General features: G+C 50.5%; 1 protein-coding gene across 4 annotated transcripts in view; it reads left to right on the top strand.

Moving 5' to 3' along the window:
• gtf2h4 (general transcription factor IIH, polypeptide 4) overlaps positions 1-26370 on the top strand; it is an 81537-nt gene that overhangs the window by 12691 nt on the left and 42476 nt on the right. For 2 of the 4 annotated variants that reach the window (XM_085974869.1, XM_085974868.1), the window contains exons 2-6: positions 3324-3467; positions 5571-5675; positions 11940-12071; positions 15520-15616; positions 21899-21987. In XM_085974869.1, coding sequence (XP_085830995.1) covers positions 3355-3467; positions 5571-5675; positions 11940-12071; positions 15520-15616; positions 21899-21987 — 536 coding nt within the window. In that variant the 5' untranslated portion in view covers positions 3324-3354. The remainder of the gene's footprint in view (positions 1-3323; positions 3468-5570; positions 5676-11939; positions 12072-15519; positions 15617-21898; positions 21988-26370) is intronic. The other 2 variants (XM_085974871.1, XM_085974870.1) reach the window with 2 other exon arrangements.

Raw genomic sequence — 26370 nt, 5'->3', positions numbered from 1 at the left:
CTAATCTACTGGAATTTTTTGAGGATGTAACTGGTAGAATAGGTAAGGGAGGACCAGTGGATGTGGTGTATTTGGTCTTTCAGAAGGCTTTCGATAAGGTCCCGCATAAGAGATTAGCGTGTAAAGTTAAGGCACATGGGATTGGGGGCAAGATATTGACTTGGATAGAGAACTGGTTGGCAGACAGAAAGCAAAGAGTTGGAATAAACGGGTCTTTTTCCGTGTGACAGGCAGTGACTAGTGGGGTACCACAGGGATCGGTCCTAGGACCCCAGCTATTCACAATATATATTAATGATCTAGACGAGGGAACTAGATGTAATATCTCCAAGTTTGCAGACGACACAAAGCTGGGTGGGCGTGTGTGCTGTGAGGAGGATGCCGAGAAACTCCAGGATGATTTGGACAGGTTGGGTGATTGGGCAGAAGCATGGCAGATGCAATATAACGTGGATAAATGCGAGGTTATCCACTTTGGTGTCAAAAACAGGAAGGCAGATTATTATCTGAATGGCAATAGATTGGGAGAAGGGGAAGTGCAACGAGACCTGGGTGTCCTTGTGCACCAGTCGCTGAAGGTAAGCATACAGGTGTAGCAGGCGGTTAAGAAGGCAGATGGTATGTTGGCCTTCGTAGCGAGAGGGTTCGAGTACAGGAACAAGGATGTCTTGCTGCAGTTGTACAGGGCCTTGGTGAGACCACACCTTGAGCATTGTGTGCAGTTTTGGTCGCCTTATCTGAGGAAGGATGTTCTTGCCATGGAGGGAGTTCAGCGAAGATTCACCAGGCTGATACCTGGGATGGCAGGAATGATGTATGAAGAGAGATTGGGTTGATTGGGCTTATATTCGCTGGAGTTTAGAAGAATGAGAGGGGATCTCATTGAAACTTATAAAATTCTAACCGGACTAGATGCAGGAAGGATGTTCCCGATGGTCAGGGAGCCCAGAACCAGGGGACACAGTCTAAGGATAAGGGGTAAGCCATTTAGGACAGAGATGAGGAGGAATTTCTTCACCCAGAGAGTGGTGAACCTGTGGAATTCTCTACCACAGAAGGCAGTGGAGGCCAATTCATTATTAAATATATTCAAGAAGGAGTTGGATATATTTCTTAAGGCTAAAAGGATCAAGGGATATGGGGAGAAAGCAGGGACAGGGTACTGAATTTGGATGATCAGCCATGATCTCGTTGAATGGCGGAGCAGGCTCGAGGGGCCGAATGGCCTACTCCTGCTCCTATTTTCTGTGTATCTATGTAAAATCCTGGAACTCCCTCCCTAACAACACTGTGGGAGCACCTTCACCACACGGACTGCAGCGGTTCAAGAAGGCGGCTCACCACCACCTTCTCAAGGGCAACTGGGGATGGGCAATAAATGCTGGCCTTGTCGCCGACACCCACATCCCATAAACAAATAAAAAAATGTGTTTTAAAGTATCGGAGGGTGTTGTATAAAGACAAACCTTTCTCTCTCCACTCAACTGACTGTTTTGGTGCCTATAATGCACCATGGGATGGTTGGCCCGTGATCTTCTCCAGCTAAATGTGGCCACTGTGAAGACTCTGCTCTGTGGATTCATAGAATTACAGAAACCAGCCATTCAGCCCAACTGGTCCATGCCGGTGTTTATGCTCCACATGAGCCTGCTCCCTCCCTACTTCACCTCACCCTATCAACATAGCCCTCTAATCATTTCTCCCTCATGTGTTTATCCAGCTTCCCCTTAAATGCATCTATTCTATTTGCCTCAACCACTCCCTGTGGTGGCGAGTTCCACATTCACACCACTCTCTGGGTAAAGACGTTTCTCCTGAATTCCCTATTGGATTTATCAGTGACTGTCTAATATTTAAGGCCCCTAGTTCTGGTCTCCCCCCACAAGTGGAAACATCTTCTCTACGTCTACCCTATCGAACCCTTTCATAATCTTAAAGACTTCTATCAGATCACCCCTCAATCTTTTTTCTAGACAGGGAGAATATATTAGGCTCTTGCACAGAATTACATAGAATTTGCAGCACACAAACAGGCCATTCGGCCCGACGGGTTTATGCTCTACACGAGCCTCCTCCCACCTAACTTCGTCACACCCTATCAGCATATTCTGCTAGTCCTTTCCTCCTCGTGTAAGAACATAAGAAATAGGAGCAGGAGTCGGCTCCGATATTTAATAAGATCATGGCTGATCCTCGACCTTAACCCCACTTTCCCGCACTACCCCCATATCCCTTGATCCACTTAATATTCGAGAATCTATCGATCTCTGTCTTGAATATACTCAACGACTGAGCCTCCACAGCCCTCCAGGGTAGAGAATTCCAAAGATTCACCACCCTCTGAGTGAAGACATTTCTCCTCATCTCAGTCCTAAATGGCCGACCCCTTATTCTGAGACTGTGACCCCTGGTTCGAGACTCCCCAGCCAGGGGGAAACATCCTCCCTGCATCTACCCTGTCAAGCCCTGTAATAATTGTGTATGTTTCAATGAGATCACCTCTCATTCTTCTAAACTCTAGAGAATATACGCCTAGTCTACTCAATCTCTCCTCATAGGGCAATCCCCCCATCCCAGGAACCAGTCTGGTGAACCATCGTTGCACTCCCTCTAAGGCAAGTACATCCTTCCTTAGGTAAGGAGACCAAAACTGTCCACAATACTCCAGGTGTGGTCTCACCAAGGCCCTGTGTAATTGCAGTAAGATGTCTTTACTCTTAGCTTTTGTTACAAAAGGTTTGAAATATAACATACCATTTGCTTTCCTAATTGCTTGCTGTACCTGCCTGTTAACTTCTGTGATTTGTATACAAGGACACCCAGGTCCCTCTGAATGCCAACATTTTCCAGTCTCTCTCCATTTAAAATATATTCTGTTTTTCCTACCAAAGTGCATTACTTCACACTTTGCCACATTATGTTCCATCTGCCATGATCTTGCCCACTCACTTAACCAGTCTATATCCCTTTGCAGCCTCTTTGCGTCTTCACTGAGATGTCTAGCTTCCCCATAAATGCATATATGCTGTCGCCTCAACCACTCCATGTGGTAGCGAGTTCCACATTCTCACCATTCTCTGTCTGAAGAAGTTTTGGTTCGGGTTACTTAGGGCAGTGGGCCTGGTGCATGCAAGTAATGTGCCTCCCTGCTCGACGCGCTGCACAACCACGTTTGCGGTTCACTTTACGGCGCGAGGAGTGACGTCGCGCTGCTAAGCGCGCCTCTGCGGCTCCACTCCCTGTTTAACGGGCCGCCTGTCTGTGCCGCGAGATTTGGCTTCACGCGTGGCACTCGCTAACCTGTTTCTTTTCCTCCCCCCCAGGCCCTGGCAGTGCTCCTGCGCCAGGCCCACCATGCAACGGGAGAAGCTGAAGTGTAAGAACCTGCACGAGTACATGAAGAGCCTCAGCCCAGCAATCCTTGACAAGCTGTACAACCACCCGGCAACATGCCTGGCTGTCTTCAGGTAAGGCGAGGTTACAATCAGCCTCCGCGGCCCTGAGTTAGGAAGGGAGACCTTGCTCTCCATTTTAACTGTGCTGTGACCTTTTCAAAGGCTGTAAGGGCGCCGCGCAGTTAAAATGGGTGCCGCGTAGTTAAAATGGGTGCCGCGTGGTTAAAATGACACCTTCCCTCCCCTCTCTCACCCAGGGCCGCTGAGGCAAATTATAACACCCCACCTTAGATAAGCTAAACCAATTAGAGGTTTGGGATTGAACCTGGGATCTCCCTGCTCTATTTGGCTCAGTACCACACCAGGTGATATATCGGTGTATTAACCCATAGCGCCGTTAAGATTGCTAGCTTTAATTTCTTTAACCTGTCGCCGAGGTAACACGTGGATATGCAGTAACTCCACTGAATGGCACTGATCAAATCTCAGGGAAATAAACACCACCCAGTCTCTGGCTGGTATCTGCCTTTCGGTATCCAGGTGTGTTATGAGAATGGTATTTTGCATTGCGTTGCCTGCTGACTCATAGTCATAGAGTTATACAGCACAGAAAGAGGCCCTTCGGCCCATCGTGTCCGCGCCGGCCATCAAGCCCTGTCTATTCTAATCCCATTTTCCAGCACTTGGTCCGTAGCCTTGTATGCTATGGCGTTTCAAGTGCTCATCTAAATGCTTCTTGAATGTTGTGAGGGTTCCTGCCTCTACCACCCTTTCAAGCAGTGAGATCCAGATTCCAACCACCCACTGGGTGAAAAAGTTTTTCCTCAAATCCCCTCTAAACCTCCTGCCCCTTACCTTGAAACTATGCCCCCTGGTTATTGACCCCTCTACTAAGGGGAAAAGTTCCTTTCTATCTACCCTATCTATGCCCCTCATAATTTTGTACACCTCAATCAGGCCCCCCCTCAGTCATCTCTCCTCTAAGGAAAATAACCCCAGCCTGTCCAGTCTCTCTTCATAGCTGAAGCACTCCAGTCCAGGTAACATCCTGGTGAATCTCCTCTGCACCCTTTCCAATGCAATCACATCCCTCTTATAGTGTGGTGACCAGAACTGCATACAGTATTCCAGCTGTGGCCTAGCTAGCATTTTGTACAGCTCCATCATAACCTCCCTGCTCTTATATTCTGTGTCTCAGCTAATGAAGGCAAGTATACCATATGCCTTTTTAACCACCTTATCTACCTGTCCTGCTACCTTCAGTGATCTATGTACATGCACACCAAGGTCCCTCTGACCCTCTGTCCTTCCTAGGGTCCTACCATTCATTGTGTATTCCCTTGCCTTGTTAGTCCTCCCAACTCATTGTTGCTTTGCAGGGTTACAAATAGGCAGGGCTTTTCCTTTGCTCCCCATCCCAGGACGTCCCAAAGTGCTTTACAGCCAATGAAGTACTTTGGAAGTGTCGTCACTGTTGTAATGTAGGAAATGCGGCAGCCAAATTGTGCGGAGCAAGCTCCCAACAAACAGCAATTTGATAATGGCCAGATAATTTTTTTTAGTGATTTTTGTTTGAGGGATAAATATTGGCCCAGGATACCGGGGAGAACTCTCCTTGCTCCTCTTTGAAATAGTGGCCGTGGGATCTTTTACATCCACACGAGAAGGCAGACGAGGGCAGGCCTCGGTTTAACGTCTCGCCCTGAAAAACAGCATCTGCGACAGTGCATCGGAGCTCAGTACTGCACTGGAGTGCCGACCTAGATTTTGTGCGCACGCCTCTGGAGTTGGTGACCTAAGGGTACTTGACTTGGGAGGGCAACACAACCAAGCTCGATCCTGTTCTTGCCTGCTGCACACACGCGCACGCACGCTTTCTAGGAACAATCCCTGGATAGCAGCCCGGCTGATTTATTTTTCCCCCACGGAATAATTTTTGTGAAGTAAAACTTGTGCTCCACTCTAGAAAGTGCGGGTGGGGTGAGATTGGACTTGGGTGGGGGTTGTAGAGGCGGGGAGGCAAAACAGACGGAATGGCTTTTGCCGCCTGTTATATGGGGCCGGGCGTATAACAGGTGACCGATACAATACCGTCTGCTTTGCATCCCGTCCACGTCAACTTTCACCCCTTAAGTGTTTAGTGTCCTGCTAAATTGTTCTTCTTCCTTCCCTCAGGGAGCTGCCGGCACTGGCTCGGAATTACGTGATGCGATTGCTGTTCTTGGATCAGCCCGTGCCCCAGGCTGCCGTAGCCTTCTGGGTAAAGAAAGATAACCAACGGTACTGTCCTGTCACATCCGGTCCAGTTAGCCATCGCTTTGCCGTGATTCATCTTGTTAAATACCCTTTTTTTTTTTAACTGAAGCCAGTTTCCTCCTCCTGCTGTTGGCAGTGACTGGGTGCCCAGGCACAGTCCCACAGTCACTAGCTGCGAGCCTAACCTAACTCGACCGAGGCGGGAATCCCATGGGATCGGGTGGAACTTCCGTCGACGGTGGCACACTCTGCCTAGGCCCACCCAGTAACCGACTGCTTGCTGAGGTAGAAGAAAGGCGACTGATGCTGGAATTAATTGAAACAAAACTATCCACTGATTTTCTTGTTAAAGAGCTGCATTTCCATCGCGCCTTTCATGAGCTCAGTTCATCCCAAAGTGCTTCACAGCCAATGAAGTACTTTTATTGAAGTGTAGCCACGGAGGGAAAGCGGGGCGGCCATTTTGAGTGCAACAAAATCCCACAAACAGCAATGAGATAAATGACCAGATAATTTGTTTTAGTGATGTAATTTTCATACCGTGTCGACTTGACCTGTGAAAAGCACTCGGCAGCAAGTTTATAGATTAAGCCCTTCTAAACATGGATATTTTGAGCTGTGTAATACTTAATGCGGATCCACATCTGCGCTGGTGATCCCTCTCTCAGGCAGTCCCTCGGAACCGAGGATGACTTGCTTCCACATTAAAAATGAGTTCTCAGGTGACTGATGAGTCCAATGCGGGACCTACAGTCTCTGTCACAGGTGGGGCAGACGGTGGTTGAAGGGGCGGGTGGGTGGGGTGCTTGGGTTGACGTGCGCTCCTTGCGCTGCCTGTGCTTGGCTTCCGCTTGCTCCCGGCGAAGAGACTCGAGGTGTTCGGCGCCTTCCCGGATGCTTCTCCTCCACTTTGTGCGGTCTTGGGCCAGGGATTCCCAGGTGTCGGGGGGGATGTTGCACTTTTTCAAGGAGGCTTTGAGGGTGTCCTTGAAGCGTTTCCTCTGCCCACCTGAGGCTCTCTTGCCGTGCCGGAGCTCCGAGTCGAGCGCTTGTTTTGGGAGTCTCGTATCGGGCATGCGGACAATGTGGCCCGTCCATCGGAGCTAATCGAGCGTGGTCAAAGCTTCGATGCTGGGGATGTTGGCCTGAGCAAGAACACTGACGTTGGTGCGCCTATCCTGCCAATGGAATAGCAGGAGGTGATCAAGTAAGAGTGGCACCAAAAACATGTCACGCAGGATTGAACGGTTGTTTCAAGTTTGAGTCTTGCCTTAGTTATTCACATAGGTACAGCAGTAAAATAAAGATATAGTCACTGTTGTTTTGTAGGCAACACAACACACTGCAAGGTTTCACGCACAGCACTGAGATGTACGAGCAGACAATGTGGTTTTGATGGAAACTCCCCCACTGTGTCAGCCATGGCTCAGTGGGTAGCACTCTCGACTCTGAGTCAGAAGGTTGTGGGTTCAAGTCCCACTCCAGGGACTTGAGCACAGAAATCCAGGCTGACACTCCAGTGCAGTAGAGTGCAGGAATGCTGCACTGTCGGAGGTGCCGTCTTTCAGATGAGCCGTTAAGCCGAGGCCCTGTCTGCCCTCTTAGGTGGATGTAAAAGATCCCACGGCACTATTTTGAAGACGAACAGGGGAGTTCTCCCCGGTGTCCTCGTCAATATTTGTCCCGCAATCAACATCACTTTAAAAAAAAAACAGACGATCCGGTCATTATCACATTGCTGTTTGTGGGAGCTTGCTGTGCACAAATTGGCTGCCATGTTCCCTACATTACAACAGTGACTACACTTCAAAAGTATCTCATTGGCTGTAAAGCGCTTTGGGACGTCCTGAGGTTGTGGAAGGCGCTATATAAATGCAAGTCTTTCTTTACTACTTCTTCGAATAGTACCATGGAATCCAGCCGAGATTATGCGCTCAAGTGTCTGGGGCTCGAACTCCTAATCTTCTGACACAGCGGTGCAAGTGTTACCCACTGAGCCAAGCTGATACTTCTGTAACCGCTGTGTGTGTGTGTCTTGTGTTTTGGGGTGTGCTCATGTTGCCTAATATCTAACTCCAGTCCCCACCACTAAAATTGGCCACGTTTGAATCGGGCAAATAGCGGAAACCATTTGCCATTTCCATTATAGTCAATTATGCAGTCATGCGAAGTGCACCAGGTATTTTGGGCAGAGACGGGTGTTCAGTGAGTAGTTCGTGCTTTAAGGTCCAATTACCTGTTATACTTAATGAGCTCTAACTGGTGTCGGGTTACAGATTGCGCTACTCAACACGGAGTGCAGGAACAAACATGTTCAATAATTAAATAGCACCTCGTTAAGCTCCAAAGTAGAACATAGCCGGCAGATAACCTTCCCTCTACACTGTAGTACGGCCACCAGAATCCACCGTATCCCGACTGATTTTACTCATCTTAATTTTTCAAAGAGCATTTAACTGTCGTCTTAAAATTTTAGATTAATCATCAGGGGCTAGTGTTGCGGGAATAAACCACCCCAACGCGTATACTGGGCAAATTGCGTTAGCAACAATGCAGCCACTATAAGCGCTGGGGACTGTACATGATAGAGTAAACCAGGCATGTAAATTGTAACCTCCTCTCCTCCCCTTGGCATCTGAACCAGATATTCATATCTTTTGCATATGTCCCCATATATATATCCCTTCAGTCTTCTCAAAGTTGGAACAAGAAATCATTAAGCTGCTTTATTTCACAACAAGTGAATATACAGAGCCACAGTTATCACAAACCCACTTAATTCAATCAATTCAACTTGTGTAAGGTGAAAGGACAGTGTCTGACCCACTGCACCACCCAGTCCCACAGGGGGAAAGGACAGTGTCTGACCCACTGGACCACCCAGTCCCAGAGGGTGAAAGGATAGTGTCTGACCCACTGCACCACCCAGTCCCACAGGGGGAAAGGACAGTGTCTGACCCACTGCACCACCCAGTCCCAGAGGGTTAAAGGACAGTGTCTGACCCACTGCACCACCCAGTCCGAGAGGGGGAAAGGACAGTGTCTGACCCACTGGACCACCCAGTCCCAGAGGGTGAAAGGACAGTGTCTGACCCGCTGCACCACCCAGTCCCAGAGGGGGAATGGACAGTGTCTGACCCACTGCACCACCCAGTCCCAGAGGGTGAAAGGACAGTGTCTGACCCACTGCACCGCCCAGTCCCAGAGGGTGAAAGGACAGTGTCTGACCCACTGCACCACCCAGTCCCAGAGGGTGAAAGGACAGTGTCTGACCCACTGCACCACCCAGTCCCAGAGGGGGAAAGGACAGCATCTGAACCACTGCACCACCCAGTCCCAGAGGGCGAAAGGACAGTGTCTGACCCACTGCACCACCCAGTCCCAGAGGGTGAAAGGACAGTGTCTGACCCACTGCACCACCCAGTCCCAGAGGGTGAAAGGACAGTGTCTGACCCACTGCACCACCAATTCCCAGAGGGTGAAAGGACAGTGTCTGACAATCTGCACCGCCCAGTCCCAGAGGGCAAAAGGACAGTGTCTGACCCACTGCACCACCCAGTCCCAGAGGGGGAAAGGACAGTGTCTGACCCACTGCACCACCCAGTCCCAGAGGGGGAAAGGACAGTGCCTGACCCACTGCACCACCCAGTCCCAGAGGGTGAAAAGACAGTGTCTGACCCACTGCACCACCCAGTCCCAGAGGGCGAAAGGACAGTGTCTGACTCACTGCACCACCCAGTTCCAGAGTGGGAAAGGACAGTGTCTGACCCACCACACCTCCCAGTCCCAGAGGGGGAAAGGACAGTGTCTGACCCACTGCAACACAGTCCCAGAGGGGGAAAGGACAGTGTCTGACCCACTGCACCGCCCAGTCTCAGAGGGGGAAAGGACAGTTTCTGACCCACTGCACCACAGCTTCCCCCCAAATAAGCTGAATGAGTCTCAGCCCTGTTTCCAAAACAATTTTTGATTCCCTGAAGTCGGAGAAGCATGTGGGCGAGGCAGATGGTGCAGGTCACACGTACGAAGCTCAGGGACTGGGAAGCTGAAGACTGTGGCACCATATGTGGCGTCTGAGCAGCCGGCTCTGGCTATTTTGAGCCGGTGGGAGCGTGGCTGTGCGATCGCACTCTTGCTGATCGTGCAGAGCCTGCTTGGGGAGCACAGGACGATGCTATTTGCTCGCGCCCTGACTGAAGTGGTGTACAAAACCAGACTGGCGGAATGGCTATCTTCTGAGATGGCTGGTGGAGAGAAGGGGTTTCCTCTCTCTCACTCTCTCTCTCTGTTTTTCCTTCACTTGTGGCTTTTTCTTTACTCCAGCGATGCTTTGGGCTGATGGTTTTGTGGGGGTTGTTGACCAAAAGTGGCACATCCGGGTTATACAGCGCCTTTCATGACCTCAGGACGTCCCAAAGGGCTTTACAGCCAATGAAGTACTTTTGAAGTGTAGCCGCTGTTGTAATATTGGAAACATGGCAGCCAATTTGCGCACAGCAAGTTCCCACAAACAGCAACGAGATCAATCACCAGATGATCTGGCTTTTTTTTGGTGATGTTGGTCAAAGGATTAATATTGGCCCAGGACACTGAGGAGAACGCCCCCTGCTCTTCTTCGAAATAGTGCTGCGGGATCTTTTACATCCAACTGCGAGGGCAGATGTAAAAGATCTGTTTTGTCGTCTCACCCGAAAGACGGCACCTCTGACAGAGCAGCACTCGCTCAGTCCTGGCAATGGGAGCGTCAGCCTAGAGTTTGAGCTCAAGTCCCTGGAGTGGGACTTTGAATCCAACCACGTTCTGGCCAGACATTATTCCCAGTGACGGCCCTCTAACCAGCTGGGCGCAGTGAATGTTAATCTTCTGATATTAGATCTGATCGTTCTGATTGTAGCATCGTCTCTGACGTAAGAAAACTACTAGGCACTTGGTCTAAGCGTTAAACAAAGCTTTAATCAACTGTTTTACAACATGGAGGTCTAGTTGCATCCTTCACTAGTTCCTGTTAAGAACGTCCTGCGTAAGCTGGGCCCGTGCCCAAGTATTTATACTCTCCCTGGACAGCGCTACCCGCAGGCCGCTCAGTATTATTTTATAAGTCTTTCTTTCATGAATGACTGATTCATGTCAGTCTCCTTGAGCGACCAGATCAAGACACACAATAGCAAGGCTGCTGATTCACGGGGAAATGAATGGAATACAATCCTCCAACACGCCTGTAAATTCCTGGATTACCATGCATTAAAAGTGGAACCAAAAAGAGAAAATGCCGATGCTGCCTGACCCGCTCAGAAAGGAAAAAAGTTAACGGTTCAGGGGCAGTCCTTTGCTAGAATTCACCATTAACCTTTTTTTCCCCCCATTCTTTGCAGATGCTGCCGGAGTGTTTCCCGCATTTTCTGTTTCAGATGTCCTGCATCTGCAGTATTTTGTTTCTTTTTAAAAATAGAAATGGAATTTCACTTCTTTGAACCGTAAAACCACAGGGATGTCAGCCGTGGCTTAATGGGCAGCACCCTCGCCTCTGAGTCAGAAAGTCGTGGGTTCAAGCCTCACTCCCTAGAGATTCGAGCACATAAATCCAGGCTGACACTCCAGCACAGTGCTGAGGGAGTGCTGCACTGTCGGAGGTGCCGTATTTCAGATGAGACATTAAACCCAGGCCCCGTCTGTGTTCTCAAGCAGAGGTAAAAAAATCCCATGGCCGCTACTTCGAAGAAGAGCAGGGGAGTTTCTCCCAGTGGCCTGGCCAATATTTATCCCTCAATCAGCAACGCTAAAAAAAACGATCATCTGGTCATTATCACATTGCTGTTTGTGGCTGCTTGCTGTGCACAAGTTGGCTGCCGCGTTTCCTACATTTGCAACAGTGACTACATTTCAAAAAGTACTTCATTGCGCTTTGGGTCGTCCTGAGGTTGTGAAAGGCGCTATAGAAAGGCAAGTCTTTCTTTCTAACCTTGCTTTCAGTTGCACCAAGGCCGTAGGACTAGAAGGCTCGGGGTTGTAGAGAGCAGGTTTAGGAGACACATCAGGGTGCTGAATAACTGGAATGCTTTGCTAGGAAGGGTGGGTGAGACCTGGAAACTGGCGTCATATAAAAAGCAGCCAGGTGTTGCGGTGGGATTAGTCTTTCGGAAGGAGGAGATCGAAAGGGCCGAAGGGCCTTCTTCACCCCGACCGATCCTGTGTTCTTTTTTAAACTGCATTTAAGCAGCGGGTGTTTTGCCAACTCGCCAACAGTACCGTTGTGGCATTGACCTCTCTGTACCGCCCCCCTCTCCACAGAGACCACGACGACTGCATGAGCATCCTGACGGGGCTTCGACTCTGGCATTCCCAGCAGCTTCCCGGCGGACTGCAGGGCCTGGTCCTCAATCCCATCTTCAAAGAGAACCTGCGCATCGCACTTCTCGGAGGGTGAGTAAAGGTGGCGAGGCCGTGTTCAGTGGCGCGTGTGTGTGTCTGCGAGTGTGTGAGTGCGCGCGCCTCTGTCAACATTCTCGCTAAGCCACATAAATACTGTGGCAACAAGAGCAGGTCAGAGCGGTGAGTGTCTCACCTCCTGACTCCCCAAAGCCTTTCTACCATCTACAAGGCACAAGTCAGGAGTGTGACGGAATACTCTCCATTTACCTGGATGAGTGCAGCTCCAACAACACTCCAGAAGCTCGACACCATCCAGGACAAAGCAGCCCGCTTGATTGGCACCCCATCCACCATCTTAGACATTCATTCCCTCCACCAACGCCGTACCGTGGCTGCAGTGTGTACCATCTACAAGATGCACTGCAGCAACTCACCAAGGCTTCTTCGGCAGCACCTCCCAAACCCGCGACCTCTACCACCTAGGGCAGCAGGCGCATGGGAACACCACCACCTCCAAGTTCCCCTCCAAGTCACACACCATCCTGACTTAGAAGTATTTCGCCGATCCTTCATCGTCGCCGGGTCAAAATCCTGGAACTCCCTCCCTAACAGCACTGTGGGAGCACCTTCACCACACGGACTGCAGCGGTTCAAGAAGGCGGCTCACCATCACCTCAAGTGCAATTAGGGATGGGCAATAAATGCTGGCCTTGCCAGTGACACCCACATCCCATGAACTAATTTTTTTTAAAAACACGCGGCCACGGTCTGGACGTGCCGCTCGACGGCCTTTGTTTGGAAAAAAAACGCAGCTTGTGTGAAAATCTGAATGGGCCTCCCAAAGAGTTAAAGGGACCGCGCAAAAATTAGAGGGAGCATTGTTTGTGTGTGTGTGAGAAGGTGGTCAAAACAGATGTTTCTTCTGGAGTTTGAAAATTGTAGACTGCTAAAAGCAACCAGCCAGCCAGTTTCCATTTATTCCCACCTCCGACCCTTTCTCTCCTCCTCCTCGACCCCAATAATCATATTCCCAGTTGTTCAGTACATTTGATTCTCTGGAATAGGCTGGCTCCACATTACCCTCTCGATACCTTGTTGCCATCCAGTTGCAGCCTGTCCCTGTGCAATTCCAGAGATGAGCCACCCCGATGACAGTGCCCCTTTATACACTGGCACTGCGATCCCGCTAACGCTGTGCCCTCGGGGCCGCCCCTCCAGATGCTCCTGTCACAGTGCAGAGGACGGCGTTGCTCAAACAGATCTCAATTTGCAGCAATTAAGTTGCCATGCTTTTAGTAACCATAGCAATGGTATCTTGCCCAAGTGTTAATTTCATTGTTGGAAAATAACCGTGCGTTTAACAAAATCAATTTACAATCAAATGTACTCATACTGCGAAATGGAGCACTTAGTGTTTCGGGCATCATACGCTCCCAGGGCAGGTACAGCACGGGTTAGATACAGAGTAAAGCTCCCTCTACACTGTCCCATCAAACACTCCCAGGGCAGGTACAGCACGGGTTAGATACAGAGTAAAACTCCCTCTACACTGCCCCATCAAACACTCCCAGGGCAGGTACAGCACGGGTTAGATACAGAGTAAAGCTCCCTCTACACTGTCCCATCAAACACTCCCAGGACAGGTACAGCACGGGTTAGATACAGAGTAAAACTCCCTCTACACTGCCCCATCAAACACTCCCAGGGCAGGTACAGCACAGGTTAGATACCGAGTAAAGCTCCCTCTACACTGTCCCCATCAAACACTCCCAGGGCAGGTACAGCACGGGTTAGATACAGAGTAAAGCTCCCTCTACACTGTCCCATCAAACACTCCCCGGGCAGGTACAGCACGAGTTAGATACAGAGTAAAGCTCCCTCTACACTGCCCCATCGAACACTCCCGGGGCAGGTACAGTACGGGTTAGATACAGAGTAAAGCTCCCTCTGCACTGTCCCCATCAAACACTCCCAGGGCAGGTACAGCATGGGTTAGATACAGAGTAAAGCTCCCTCTACACTGTCCCATCAAACACTCCCAGGGCAGGTACGGCACGGGTTAGATACAGAGTAAAGCTCCCTCTACACTGTCCCATCAAACACTCCCAGGGCAGGTACAGCATGGGCTAGATACAGAGTAAAGCTCCCTCTACACTGTCCCATCAAACACTCCCAGGGCAGGTACGGCACGGGTTAGATACAGAGTAAAGCTCCCTCTACACTGCCCCATCGAACACTCCCGGGGCAGGTACAGTACGGGTTAGATACAGAGTAAAGCTCCCTCTGCACTGTCCCCATCAAACACTCCCAGGGCAGGTACAGCATGGGTTAGATACAGAGTAAAGCTCCCTCTACACTGTCCCATCAAACACTCCCAGGGCAGGTACGGCACGGGTTAGATACAGAGTAAAGCTCCCTCTACACTGTCCCATCAAACACTCCCAGGGCAGGTACAGCATGGGTTAGACACAGAGTAAAGCTCCCTCTACACTGCCCCATCAAACACTCCCAGGGCAGGTACAGCATGGGTTAGATACAGAGTAAAGCTCCCTCTACACTGTCCCATCAAACACTCCCAGGGCAGGTACGGCACGGGTTAGATACAGAGTAAAGCTCCCTCTACACTGTCCCATCAAACACTCCCAGGGCGGGTACAGCACGGGCTAGATACAGAGTAAAGCTCCCTCTGCACTGCTGCAACCTTCGAAGAGCACCCTTGCTGTACCATTGTGACATTGTTCCATTTTCTACATCAGCCATTATGCGGCCTTTCTGAGTAAGATTGCTACTTGGCACTGTGTCAGTGGTGGGTTTGTGTTCTGGTTACACATGCACTGGGAACTGAACTCTTGCACTCAGGCCTGGATTTGAAGCCCCATCCCAAGGCTGCAAAGGATCACGAGGGGGCACCAAAGCAGCCCGATGTGGGGAGGTCCTTGTGGTGATGAGCAGGCAAGTGTGTGGGTGACAGCAGAAGGTCTCGACGTGAGCATCTAACATCAAAGGGCCATATCTGTATCAGAAGGTGAGCGTGTGGGGCCCACGGTACGACTCACCGCACAGCGATCAAGAGCAGGACCCGTGGTCACATTTTGTCTTCCCTAGCCCAGGCCGCTGACACCTGTTGCTGCAACTCCGCCCCAGCCCTGGCTGAGATCAGCGAACTCTGCACCGTTGGCAGCTACCGGACTTGGTAGTAGACTGTGGGCTTAGTAACATCTTTGCTCTGACTCACAGGATGCAGGTTGGAGGAAAGAAAGTGGGATTGTTGAGACAAAATAATTAAGAAAACAGTCCTTGTCGATAGTCTCGCTGTGGTGGGTGCACGGGTGGTATTGCTGGGTGTGTGTGCGCGCGCGTGTGCCCCCATGGGTTAATTCCGAGCGATCAGGAGCTGTGGTGAATGCCCGTGTGTTTGTGTAAATGTCCATGAGCTATTGCTGAGCGATCAGGGGCTGTGATAGTTACAAACACTGACCAATGTGCCATGTTCTGGCAGGGGCAAAGCCTGGGCAGATGACACTAGCCAGCTGGGACCCGACAAGCACGCTCGAGACATCACCTCGCTGGACAAGTACGCTATGGAACGCTGGGAGGTGGGTCGGCGTCATCGTAACTTTACTGTACATGCTTGGTCGACACAGTATGATGAGCAGCCAGGGGCAGGTTGTTAGCTGAATGTAAGAATATAGTAACCGTGAAGGGCGAGAAAAGACTATTGGTTCCATCGAAGCTCATCCCTTTCGTATTTAAATTCTTCCATCCTGGCATCCAACTATGTTTTGAGCGCCACTAAAATCTGCATCTCACCTCGCTGCTGAGTAGCTTTTTCCAGACATATCTCACCTTTTGTGTGAAGAACTTCATTCGTGTATCTGATTTAAGTTTTATTTTTTTTGGTAGTTTATATTTATAACCTCTCTCCTGCCTTATTTGGAAGTGATATTCAGGATTTACTTCATCTGAGCCATTTAATATTTCCCCAATTAATCTCCCGTGGTCGACTCTTAACTGCCCTCGGAAGTGTCCAAGCAAGTCGCTCAGCTGTGCCAAACCGCTACCGGTTGAAGAAGACCACCGCCTACCACCACCTTCCCAGGGATGGGCAATAAATGTCGGCCGAGCCAGCAACGCCCACATCCTGAGAGTGATGATTACAATAAAAGTTGGAAGAATTTGGAATGAAGTGACAGGGAAATGTTTTATGGTTCCTGGAAAGTTGTTAATTAGTGTTTCCCTTGCCGACATTAGCTGCACAATCGTTGTTTTCGAATTCTCGGCTGCTTTTTTTTTTCCATTCACGGGATGTGGACTTGACCTCGAGAAGGTGGTGGTGAGCCGCCGCCTTAAATACAACTGAGCGGCTTGCTCGGCCATTTCAGAGGGCAGTTAAGAGCCAGTCGCATTGCCGTGGGTCTGGAGTCACATATAGGCCAGACCGGGTAAGGAGGCCAGGTTTCCTTCGCTAAAGGACATTAGTGAACCGGATGTGTGTTTTTTTTTAACTACAATCCGGAAGTTTCATGGTCACCATTACTGACACAAGCTTTTTATTCCAGATTTTTATTTAATTGATTGATTTTAAATTCCACGGCTGCCGTGGTGGGATTTGAACTCTTATCTCTGGATTAGTAGTCCAGTAACATCGCAGCATGACCACTATGCTACCGTACCCCTAATCATCGCCTCTGTCTTTCTTTCCTCTTTCTCGCAAGTTTTTAAAAAAAATTGCTAATAGCTTTATCGTGAAATCTTACCTCAAAAAAACGTTTGCAAAATTCATGCTCCTGCTTGCTTTGAAACCATTTGGGGCAACAGTAACCGGAGACTAGACACGTCTTTAATGGTTGACTTGTGAGCACGGTGCCAGATTCTGCACATGCTCTGACCGTGGGTGTCGTGGGAACTGCAGGCACGGGTGCAGTTGGTAACTTGCTTCAGCCGGCAAGAGTGATGGCTCTGGAAAGGACGTCAACCCCCAGCACCAGGCTTCGGACAGAGGCCAAGGCCTCCAAGTAAAAACATTACCCATAGAGACACAAGACAGTTTTATGTCAGAAAAACTTCATTTCAGTCCTGGATAGTTACATTTGCACTGGTTGACTGGTTCATGTTCCATCTCCCCGACTGGCCATAGTTAGTATTCTGATTTGTTCTATTTATTTAACCCCACTTCAGTGAATGGACAGGGAATCGGATGGGGTTTGCTGTGGGTTTGCGCTTTTCCCCCGCCTAATTTGTCTGGTATTTTCTGAGCCCCGGCAATCCATTAGCCTCTCCGCCACCTACAAGGCACAAGTCCAGAGTGTGATGGAATACTCTCCACTTGCCTGGATGAGTGCAGCTGCAACAACACTCGTGATGCTTGTACCATCCAGGATAAAGCAGCCCGCTTGATTGGCACCCCATCCACCACCTTAAACATTCACTCCCTCCACCACCGGCGTAACGTGTCTGCAGTGTGTACCATCTACAAGATGCACTGCGGCAACTCGCCACGGCTTCTTCGGCAGCACCTCCCAAACCCGCGACTCCTTCCACCGAGAAGGACAAGGGCAGCAGGCGCATGGGAACGCCACCACCTCCAAGTTCCCCTCCAAGTCACACACCATCCCGATTTGGAAATAAATCACCCATTCCTTCAACGTTGCTGGGTCAAAATCCTGGAACTCCCTCCTTATCAGCACGGTGGGAGTACCTTCACCACACGGACTGCAGCGGTTCAAGAAGGCGGCTCACCTCCACCTTCTCAAGGGCAACTAGTAATGGGCAATAAATGCCGGCCTTGCCAGCGACGCCCACATCCCGAGAGTGATTTATTTTTTTGAAAAAGGGAAATCTTCCCCCATAAAGTGCAATCCCTGCTTTGTATGTAGGCTTAATCCTGGGATGACGGAGTTAATCACTGCATGGGCAGTGATCAGTGGTCAGAGTGGTCATGCAGGTAAATGAGAAGTTAAACCTGATGAGTAGATGAGAGGGTTAAGCACAGGTGCAATGGGTACAGGTGGGTGAGAGTGTTCAACATGGCTGTTGGGTGAGAAGGTTAAACCTGGGTACAGGTGTGTGAGAGGATTAAACCCATTAGTTTGGTGAGAGGATTAAACCCAAACAGTGGACACTGATGGGCGAGAGGGTTCAGCCTCAGCTAGCGGTGAATAACTGTGATAAATAAGCTTATTGCTGTGCCTTTTGGACCTGAGCTAATGAAAACCCAAGCATAGAGCCGGCCAGTAACATGTCATTTACTTAGCTGGAGGAAAGTAATGGCTGTAAATAGCCTCGCAAGCCATCTCTCACACCTGCTGTTCTCTCAGCTACCTTAATCAATCCCGTCACTACGGGATATTTGCTTAGCGATTTGAATCTCGCTGTTATTCCCAAGCCTGCATTTCTGTCCTCTAGTTGCAGAGTACGGAACAGGCAGCGTTCCCAATAGCTCTGTGGGTAACCGATGCTGCCCCACACAGACCAGGAGTGTCCCGGGTTCCAATCTCCATTCTGTGCTGCATTAGCTGATCTCGGACAGGATCGGAGAACGTTCCTCCTTTTTTAAAAAAAAAAAAAAAATTTGGGTCCCTTTAACGGGCTGCACAGCCCATTCTCCCATTCAGAAGCCGGTAAGCGGCCATGCGCGGGACCACCAGACAGCTGACCGGCCGCGCCGCTTAGCAGGAATGTTGAGGGAAGCTTTCTCTGACCTTGATGTCCTGTACTAGGAAGGAGCGAAACCACCCCTGGCTTCCCACTCCTGGTCACTACCCAGTGACCCCCGAGTTCAGGTTTAGGCTCGGCTACGATCAGACATCCTGCTAATCATTGTCTAGGCTCGCACACAAGAACGAGAGTACGGTCACTGCAATTACAGTAAATAACTGTGAAAGAAAAAACTTGCATTTCTGTAGCTCCTTTCACAACCTCAGGACATCCCAAAGTGCTTTACAGCCAATGAAGGACTTTTCAAAGTGTAGTCGCTGTTGTAATGTAGGAAAGGGGGCAGCCAATTGGCGCACAGCAAGCTCCCACAAACAGCAGTGTGATAATGACCAGATCATCTGTTTTTAGTGATGTTGGTTGAGGGATAAATATTGCCCCAGGACACCGGGGAGAACTCCCCCTGCTCTTCTTCGAAATAGTGCCGTGAGATCTATTACTGAGAAGGCAGACGGGCCCTCGGTTTAATGTCTCGTCTGAAAGACGGCACCTCCGACAGTGCAGCACTCCCTCAGTACTGGCACTGAGAGTGTCAGCCTAGATTTTGTCCTCAAGTCTCTGGAACCCACGACCTTCTGACTCAGAGGCGAGTGTGCTAAACATATTAAAAAGAACTTGGTTGAGGAGGGGTGAAATTTCATTTAGCGTCAAATTAAACAGTGGAAAGGCACCCAGCAGTGATATTCTAAATTATGTCCTTGGAACTGCTTAACACAAAGGTGAAGCATTAGCAGGTACAGGTCTGTCACTGGTTGTGGGAGCGATTTGAGGTGATAATTAAGAGCATCACTCAAGAAGTGATCTCACATTATTAGAGCATATCACTTTTGAAGGAGAGTCATTAACTGAGCCATTATTATGATTTTAAAAGGAGCAGGGAAGCGAGAGCCTTGCCGGTTCAGATACACTGATTTTTAAAGTGGGAGGACAAATTGATAAAAGTTGTAACGAGAAAGGCATATTGGATGCTAGATTTCACAAATAGGGATGCAAGAGTACAAAAGCAAAGAATAGCACTAGACCTATACAAATTACTGATGAAGCCACAGGTCGAATATTGTGTCCAGTTTTGGGGAGACGGGGCCTCGGTTTAATGTCTCATCCGAAAGAAGGCACCTCCGACAGTGCAGCACTCCCCCAGTACCACACTGGGAGTGTCAGCCTAGACAGGGTGGGAAGATTGAACCATAGAATTTTACCCCACAAAAGGAGACCATTCGGCCCATCGCGCCTGTGCTGGCTCATAGTCACCCACTTTCCTTTTAAAAGCTCTCGTGGATACTGCTTCCACCACTGTTTCTGGTAGGATATTCCTAAACATATTAAAAAGAACTCTCCTAAATTCAATTTATGGCTTCTAATGACCAGTTCACCAACCAGTAGAAATAGTTTTTCTCGGTTTACCTTAATTAAGCCCCAGAGAAATTTGAACACCTCTATCGGATCTCCGCTTAGTCTTTACTGAAAAAATATCACTAGATTCTCTCGTCTTTTCTAATAGCTGTGTCAGCCATGGCTCAGTGGGCAGCACTCTTGCCTCTGAGCCAGAAGGTTGTGGGTTCAAGACCCACTCCACGAACTTGAGGACACAATCTCAGCTGACACTCCAGTGCAGTGCTGAGGGAGCGCTGCACTGTCGGAGGTGCAACCTTTTGTATGAGATGTTGAACCGAGGCCTCGTCTGCTCTCTCAGGTGGACGTAAAAGATCCCACGGCCACTATTTCGAAGAAGAGCAGGGGGACTTATCCCCGGTATCCTGGCCAATATTTCTCCCTCAATCAATGTCATTAAAACAGATTATCTAGTCATTATCTCATTGCTGTTTGTGGGAGTTTGCTGTGCGCAAAATTGGCCATCACGTTTCCTACATTACAACAGTGACTGCACTTCAAAAAGTACTTCATTGGCTGTAAAGATCTTTGGGACGTCCTGAGGCTGTGAAAGGCGCTATAGAAACAGCTCTAGTCTCTTCGCCGGGAGCAAGCAGAAGCCAGGCGCAGACAGCGGAAGGAGCACACGTCAACCCAAGCACCCCACCCACCCGCCCCTTCAACCACTGTCTGCCCTACCTGTGACAGAGACTGTAGGTCCTGCATTGGACCACCTGCGAACTCATTTTTAATGTGGAAGCGAGTCATCCTTGGCTCCGAGGGACTGCCTAAGAAGAAGGATATAAATGCAAGTCTTACTTTCTAATAAGGGCCACGTGCTTTAATAATTGTGATTTTTAATGGAGGAATAGATTTGTTCTGTAAACTACTGCTGTTTTTTGTAATAACAACAGAAAATGCTGGAAAAACTCAGCAGGTCAGGCAACATCCGTGGAGAGAAATTTGAGTTGACGTTTCGGGTTTGACCCTTCTTCAAAACAAAGAAGGGTCAAACCCGAAACGTCAACTCAAATTTCTCTCCACGGATGTTGCCTGACCTGCTGAGTTTTTCCAGCATTTTCTGTTGTTATTTCGGATTTCCAACATCTGCAGTATTTTGCTATCGTGCTGTTTTTTGTGTTCGCTGCTGCATATCTGCTGTTGATAAACCGATTCATTGGGTGGGGTAGAGGGCATGATGGAAAGAAAGAACTTGGATTTATATAGCACCTTTCACGACCTCAGGACACCCCCAAAGCGTTTTACATCCAACATAGTACTTTTGAAGTGGAGTTCCTGTTTAATGTGGGAAATGATGGGGGCGGATTGTCTCTGCTCGGTGGAAGGAGATTGAACGGACGGGCAAGAATCAATGAATGGGTAGAGTGGCTGTGTGGAAGGAGTGGGTTTCATTAGCCGAATGGCCTCTTTTTTTTGTTTTTGCTGTGTGCTTTCTCAGGTTCTAAGTCTGCACCGTATCAATTTGTAATTTGTTTTTGTAAAGCAAAGACATCCCAGAATATAACTGGAAGCGCTGACCATGACAGGCCAGTGGACTAGGTAGACTGTGATCAGCACACCGCGGGTCTGAATCATTCTCCGCGTCTGCGGAGCTTCAGAAAGGACTTTTCCCCTCGGGGTCGGAGCCACAGAGAGGACCTGGGGAGACGAGAGATGGCGGCAGATGGTATTTTGAGTTTCAGAGACTCGTTCACTACTTGAGTGAGTCTCTGAGGATGAGCAGGCAGCAGTGACCGAGTCCTTTCAACAGTTGTTGGCTGTTCTCATTGCAGGTGATTCTCCATTTCATGGTGGGCTCCCCCAGCGCAGCGGTTAGTCAGGACCTGGCTCAGCTCCTCATTCAAGCTGGGCTCATGAAGAGGTAAGTGACGGGACTTGGGAAGGGGCTGAGTTGGCAACCCTTCCAGTATGAGGCACTGGGTGGCAGTGAGGGGCAGGACTTCGGACAGATTGTCCCATTCCGAGCCACGTGGCACCTGGTCCAATCGTCACATCCACTTGCCACCCCGGCACAGGCTAGGGATAGAACCAAGACCTTCCTGGTCTCTCTGGCCCAGTACCAGAGCACACGGCGATCAAATCTAGTGAGAAATAGACAGGAAAATGAAAGGGAATTGCCTGTTTCCATGGCAACATGCTAGACCTGGGCTGTGCTAGTGAAGTGCTCTCTCTCTCTCTCTCTCTCTCTCTCTCTCTCTCTCTCTGTCTCGCTCGCGCTCTGTCTCGCTCGCGCTCTGTCTCGGCCTCGCTCTCTCTGCCTCTTGGGTGAGCAGTGCCGATGAATGAGTAATTAAAGATGTCACCTTGAGGTTGAGGTTTCTCAGCCTATCTCAGCGAGAGCCATCTGGAAATGTTTCACACCTCGGCAGATTCACGGGCATCAGAGCCAGAGCCTCTGATGTCCCACCGAGCAGACTAACGGGCTAAAGAGGTTGCGCACGGTGGGAACAGCGGGCAGAGTTAAAATGAAAGGCGGTGGGGGGTTAATTTTAACCTAATCCACTCGTTGGGAAACTGATCGGGTCGGGCGCGACGCTGGGTTTACACCTCGCCCGATATTAATCTCCTTTGCAGTCGGATATTGGGCGGGGTATAAAACCGGTGTTCCACCTGATCCCGTAGGATTCCCGCCCGGCGGGTTAGGTTGAAATTACCCCCCGTCCGCCCCGCCCCCAGGTGCCTGAGTGTGGATGCCTGAGCACACCTGTGTGCCAGTGAGAGTGAACAGAACTGCGCACAGTACTGGAGATACCGTGTACCAGATCACTGCACACTTTCACCATGACTGCCTGTGTCTCGTCCACGTGCACTCAAATTACAGTGTCCACCTCAAATCAAGTCTATCGGTGTCTTTCCATATATTTGTGAGCAAGTATCTAGAATTCTTTTCATGGCTACCCAACGGCTGGTAGCTTCTAATTTGGCCTGTTCTGCGACAACTACAAGTGGCCCACTTCTACAATAATCCAAATCTTCAAAATAAAATGAGTGTAGGAGAATTAGCCTGGGAATTGGGTGGATCAGACACTGTCCTTTCCCCCTCTGGGACTGGGTGGTGCAGTGGGTCAGACACTGTCCTTTCCCCCTCTGGGACTGGGCGGTGCAGTGGGTCAGACACTGTCCTTTACCCGTCTGGGACTGGGTGGTGCAGTGGGTCAGACACTGTCCTTTCCCCCTCTGGGACTGGGTGGTGCAGTGGGTCAGACATTGTCCTTTCAGCCCCTGGGACTGGGTGGTGCGGTGGGTCAGACACTGTCCTTTCAGCCCCTGGGACTGGGCGGTGCGGTGGGTCAGACACTGTCCTTTCCCCCTCTGGGAATGGGTGGTGCAGTGGGTCAGACACTGTCCTTTCCCCCTCTGGGAATGGGTGGTGCAGTGGGTCAGACACTGTCCTTTTCCCCTCTGGGATTGGGTGGTGCAGTGGGTCAGACACTGTCCTTTCCCCCTCTGGGACTGGGTGGTGCAGTGGGTCAGACACTGTCCTTTCACCCTCTGGGACTGGGCGGTGCAGTGGGTCAGACACTGTCCTTTCCCCCTCTGGGACTGGGTGGTGCAGTGGGTCAGACACTGTCCTTTCCCCCTCTGGGACTGGGTGGTGCAGTGGGTCAGACACTGTCCTTTTCCCCCTCTGGGACTGGGTGGTGCGGTGGGTCAGACACTGTCCTTTCACCCTCTGGGACTGGGCGGTGCAGTGGGTCAGACACTGTCCTTTCCCCTTCTGGGACTGGGTGCTGCAGTGGGTCAGACACTGTCCTTTTCCCCTCTGGGACTGGGCGGTGCAGTGGGTCAGACACTGTCCTTTCCCCCTCTGGGACTGGGTGGTGCAGTGGGTCAGACACTGTCCTTTCCCCCTCTGGGACTGGGCGGTGCAGTGGGTCAGACACTGTCCTTTCCCCCTCTGGGACTGGGCGGTGCAGTGGGTCAGACACTGTCCTTTCCCCCTCTGGGACTGGGTGGTGCAGTGGGTCAGACACTGTCCTTTCCCCCTCTGGGACTGGGTGGTGCAGTGGGTCAGACACTGTCCTTTCCCCCTCTGGGACTGGGTGGTGCAGTGGGTCAGACACTGTCCTTTACCCGTCTGGGACTGGGTGGTGCAGTGGTTCAGACACTGTCCTTTCCCCCTCTGGGACTGGGTGGTGCAGTGGGTCAGACACTGTCCTTTCCCCCTCTGGGACTGGGTGATGCAGTGGGTCAGACACTGTCCTTTCCCCCTCTGGGACTGGGTGGTGCAGTGGGTCAGACACTGTCCTTTCAGCCCCTGGGACTGGGCGGTGCAGTGGGTCAGACACTGTCCTTTCCCCCTCTGGGAATGGGCGGTGCAGTGGGTCAGACACTGTCCTTTCACCCTCTGGGACTGGGCGGTGCAGTGGGTCAGACACTGTCCTTTTCCCCTCTGGGACTGGGTGGTGCAGTGGGTCAGACACTGTCCTTTCCCCCTCTGGGACTGGGAGGTGCAGTGGGTCAGACACTGTCCTTTCACCCTCTGGGACTGGGCGGTGCAGTGGGTCAGACACTGTCCTTTCCCCCTCTGGGACTGGGCGGTGCAGTGGGTCAGACACTGTCCTTTCCCCCTCTGGGACTGGGTGGTGCAGTGGGTCAGACACTGTCCTTTCACCCTCTGGGACTGGGTGGTGCAGTGGGTCAGACACTGTCCTTTCACCCTCTGGGACTGGGTGGTGCAGTGGGTCAGACACTGTCCTTTCCCCTCTTGAACTGGGCGGTACATGTGAGCACACATACACATATACAATGTATTTACTCACAAAATCTTGATGTGTTAGCTGATCTGTACAGTAATATAAGACAAGAATATGTGTCCTTGAGGTTAACGGATAATGAGATGACAGGAAGGATTAAAATAAATCTGTGGATGCAGTGACAGCACGGGCCTGTTCAGAGGGCGCCAGATGGGACCAGATACAAAAATGTTACTGTGATCAGCAACCTTGAGAAGCCAGTGAGCAGCCTTGGCAGAAGGAGAGGGAGTGAGGCACAGAGAACGGCCACATTAATTATCAATCCTGTCAGAAGCAGCTGAACTCCTGGTCTCCCGTCCCCTTGCTCTGTGCGTGTGCCCAGCGCACATCTGACCGACCCGATCAGCCAGGCGTCACTCACGGCCGGTGGGGCCCACGCTCAGGATTCTGTAACTGATGCCCTGGTTAGTTTTCTGTGGCATTTGTGTGGTACAGGAAGAGGGAAGGCTGGTCGGAGATAGGAGGACATCCATCGCACCCAGTTACAAGTTAGATACAGAGTAAAGCTCCCTCTACACTGTCCCATCAAACACTCCCAGGGCAGGTACAGCACGGGTTAGATACAGAGTAAAGCTCCCTCTACAGTGTCCCATCAAACACTCCCAGGGCAGGTACAGCACGGGTTAGATACAGAGTAAAGCTCCCTCTACACTGTCCCATCAAGCACTCCCAGGGCAGGTACAGCACGGGTTAGATACAGAGTAAAGCTGATTCTACACTGTCCCATCAAACACTCACAGGGCAGGTACAGCACGGGTTAGATACAGAGTAAAGCTCCCTCTACACTGTCCCGTCAAACATTCCCAGGGCAGGTACAGCACGGGTTAGATACAGAGTAAAGCTCCCTCTACACTGTCCCATCAAACACTCCCAAGGCAGGTACAGCACAGGTTAGATACAGAGTAAAGCTCCCTCTGCACTGTCCCATCATACACTCCCAGGGCAGGTACCGCACAGGTTAGATACAGAGTAAAGCTCCCTCTACACTGTCCCATCAAACACTCCCAGGGCGGGTACAGCATGGGTTAGATACAGAGTAAAGCTCCCTCTACACTGTCCCATCAAACACTCCCAGGGCGGGTACAGCACGTGTTGGATACAGAGTAAAGCTTCCTCTACACTGTCCCATCAAACACTCCCAGGGCAGGTACAGCATAGGTAAGATACAGAGTAAATCTCCCTCTGCACTGTCCCATCAAACACTCCCAGGGCAGGTACAGCACGGGTTAGAGACAGAGTAAAGCTCCCTCTACCCTCTCCCATCAAACACTCCCAGGGCGGGTATAGCACGGGTTAGATACAGAGTAAAGCTCCCTCTACACTCTCCCATCAAACACTCCCTGGGCAGCTACTGCACGGGTTAGATACAGAGTGACGCTCCCTCTGCGCTGTCCCATCAAACACTCCCAGGACGGGTACAGCACGGGTTAGATACAGAGTAAAGCTCCCTCTACACTGTCCCATCAAACACTCCCAGGGCAGGTACA

The sequence above is a fragment of the Somniosus microcephalus genome, unplaced genomic scaffold, assembly GCF_052327205.1.
Source record: "Somniosus microcephalus isolate GS21.2 unplaced genomic scaffold, FLI_Smic_1.0 unresolved_chr1, whole genome shotgun sequence".
Classification (NCBI taxonomy): domain Eukaryota; kingdom Metazoa; phylum Chordata; class Chondrichthyes; order Squaliformes; family Somniosidae; genus Somniosus; species Somniosus microcephalus.
The sequence above is the reverse complement of the archived record's forward strand: the minus strand, read 5'-3'. Positions and strand labels throughout refer to the sequence as shown.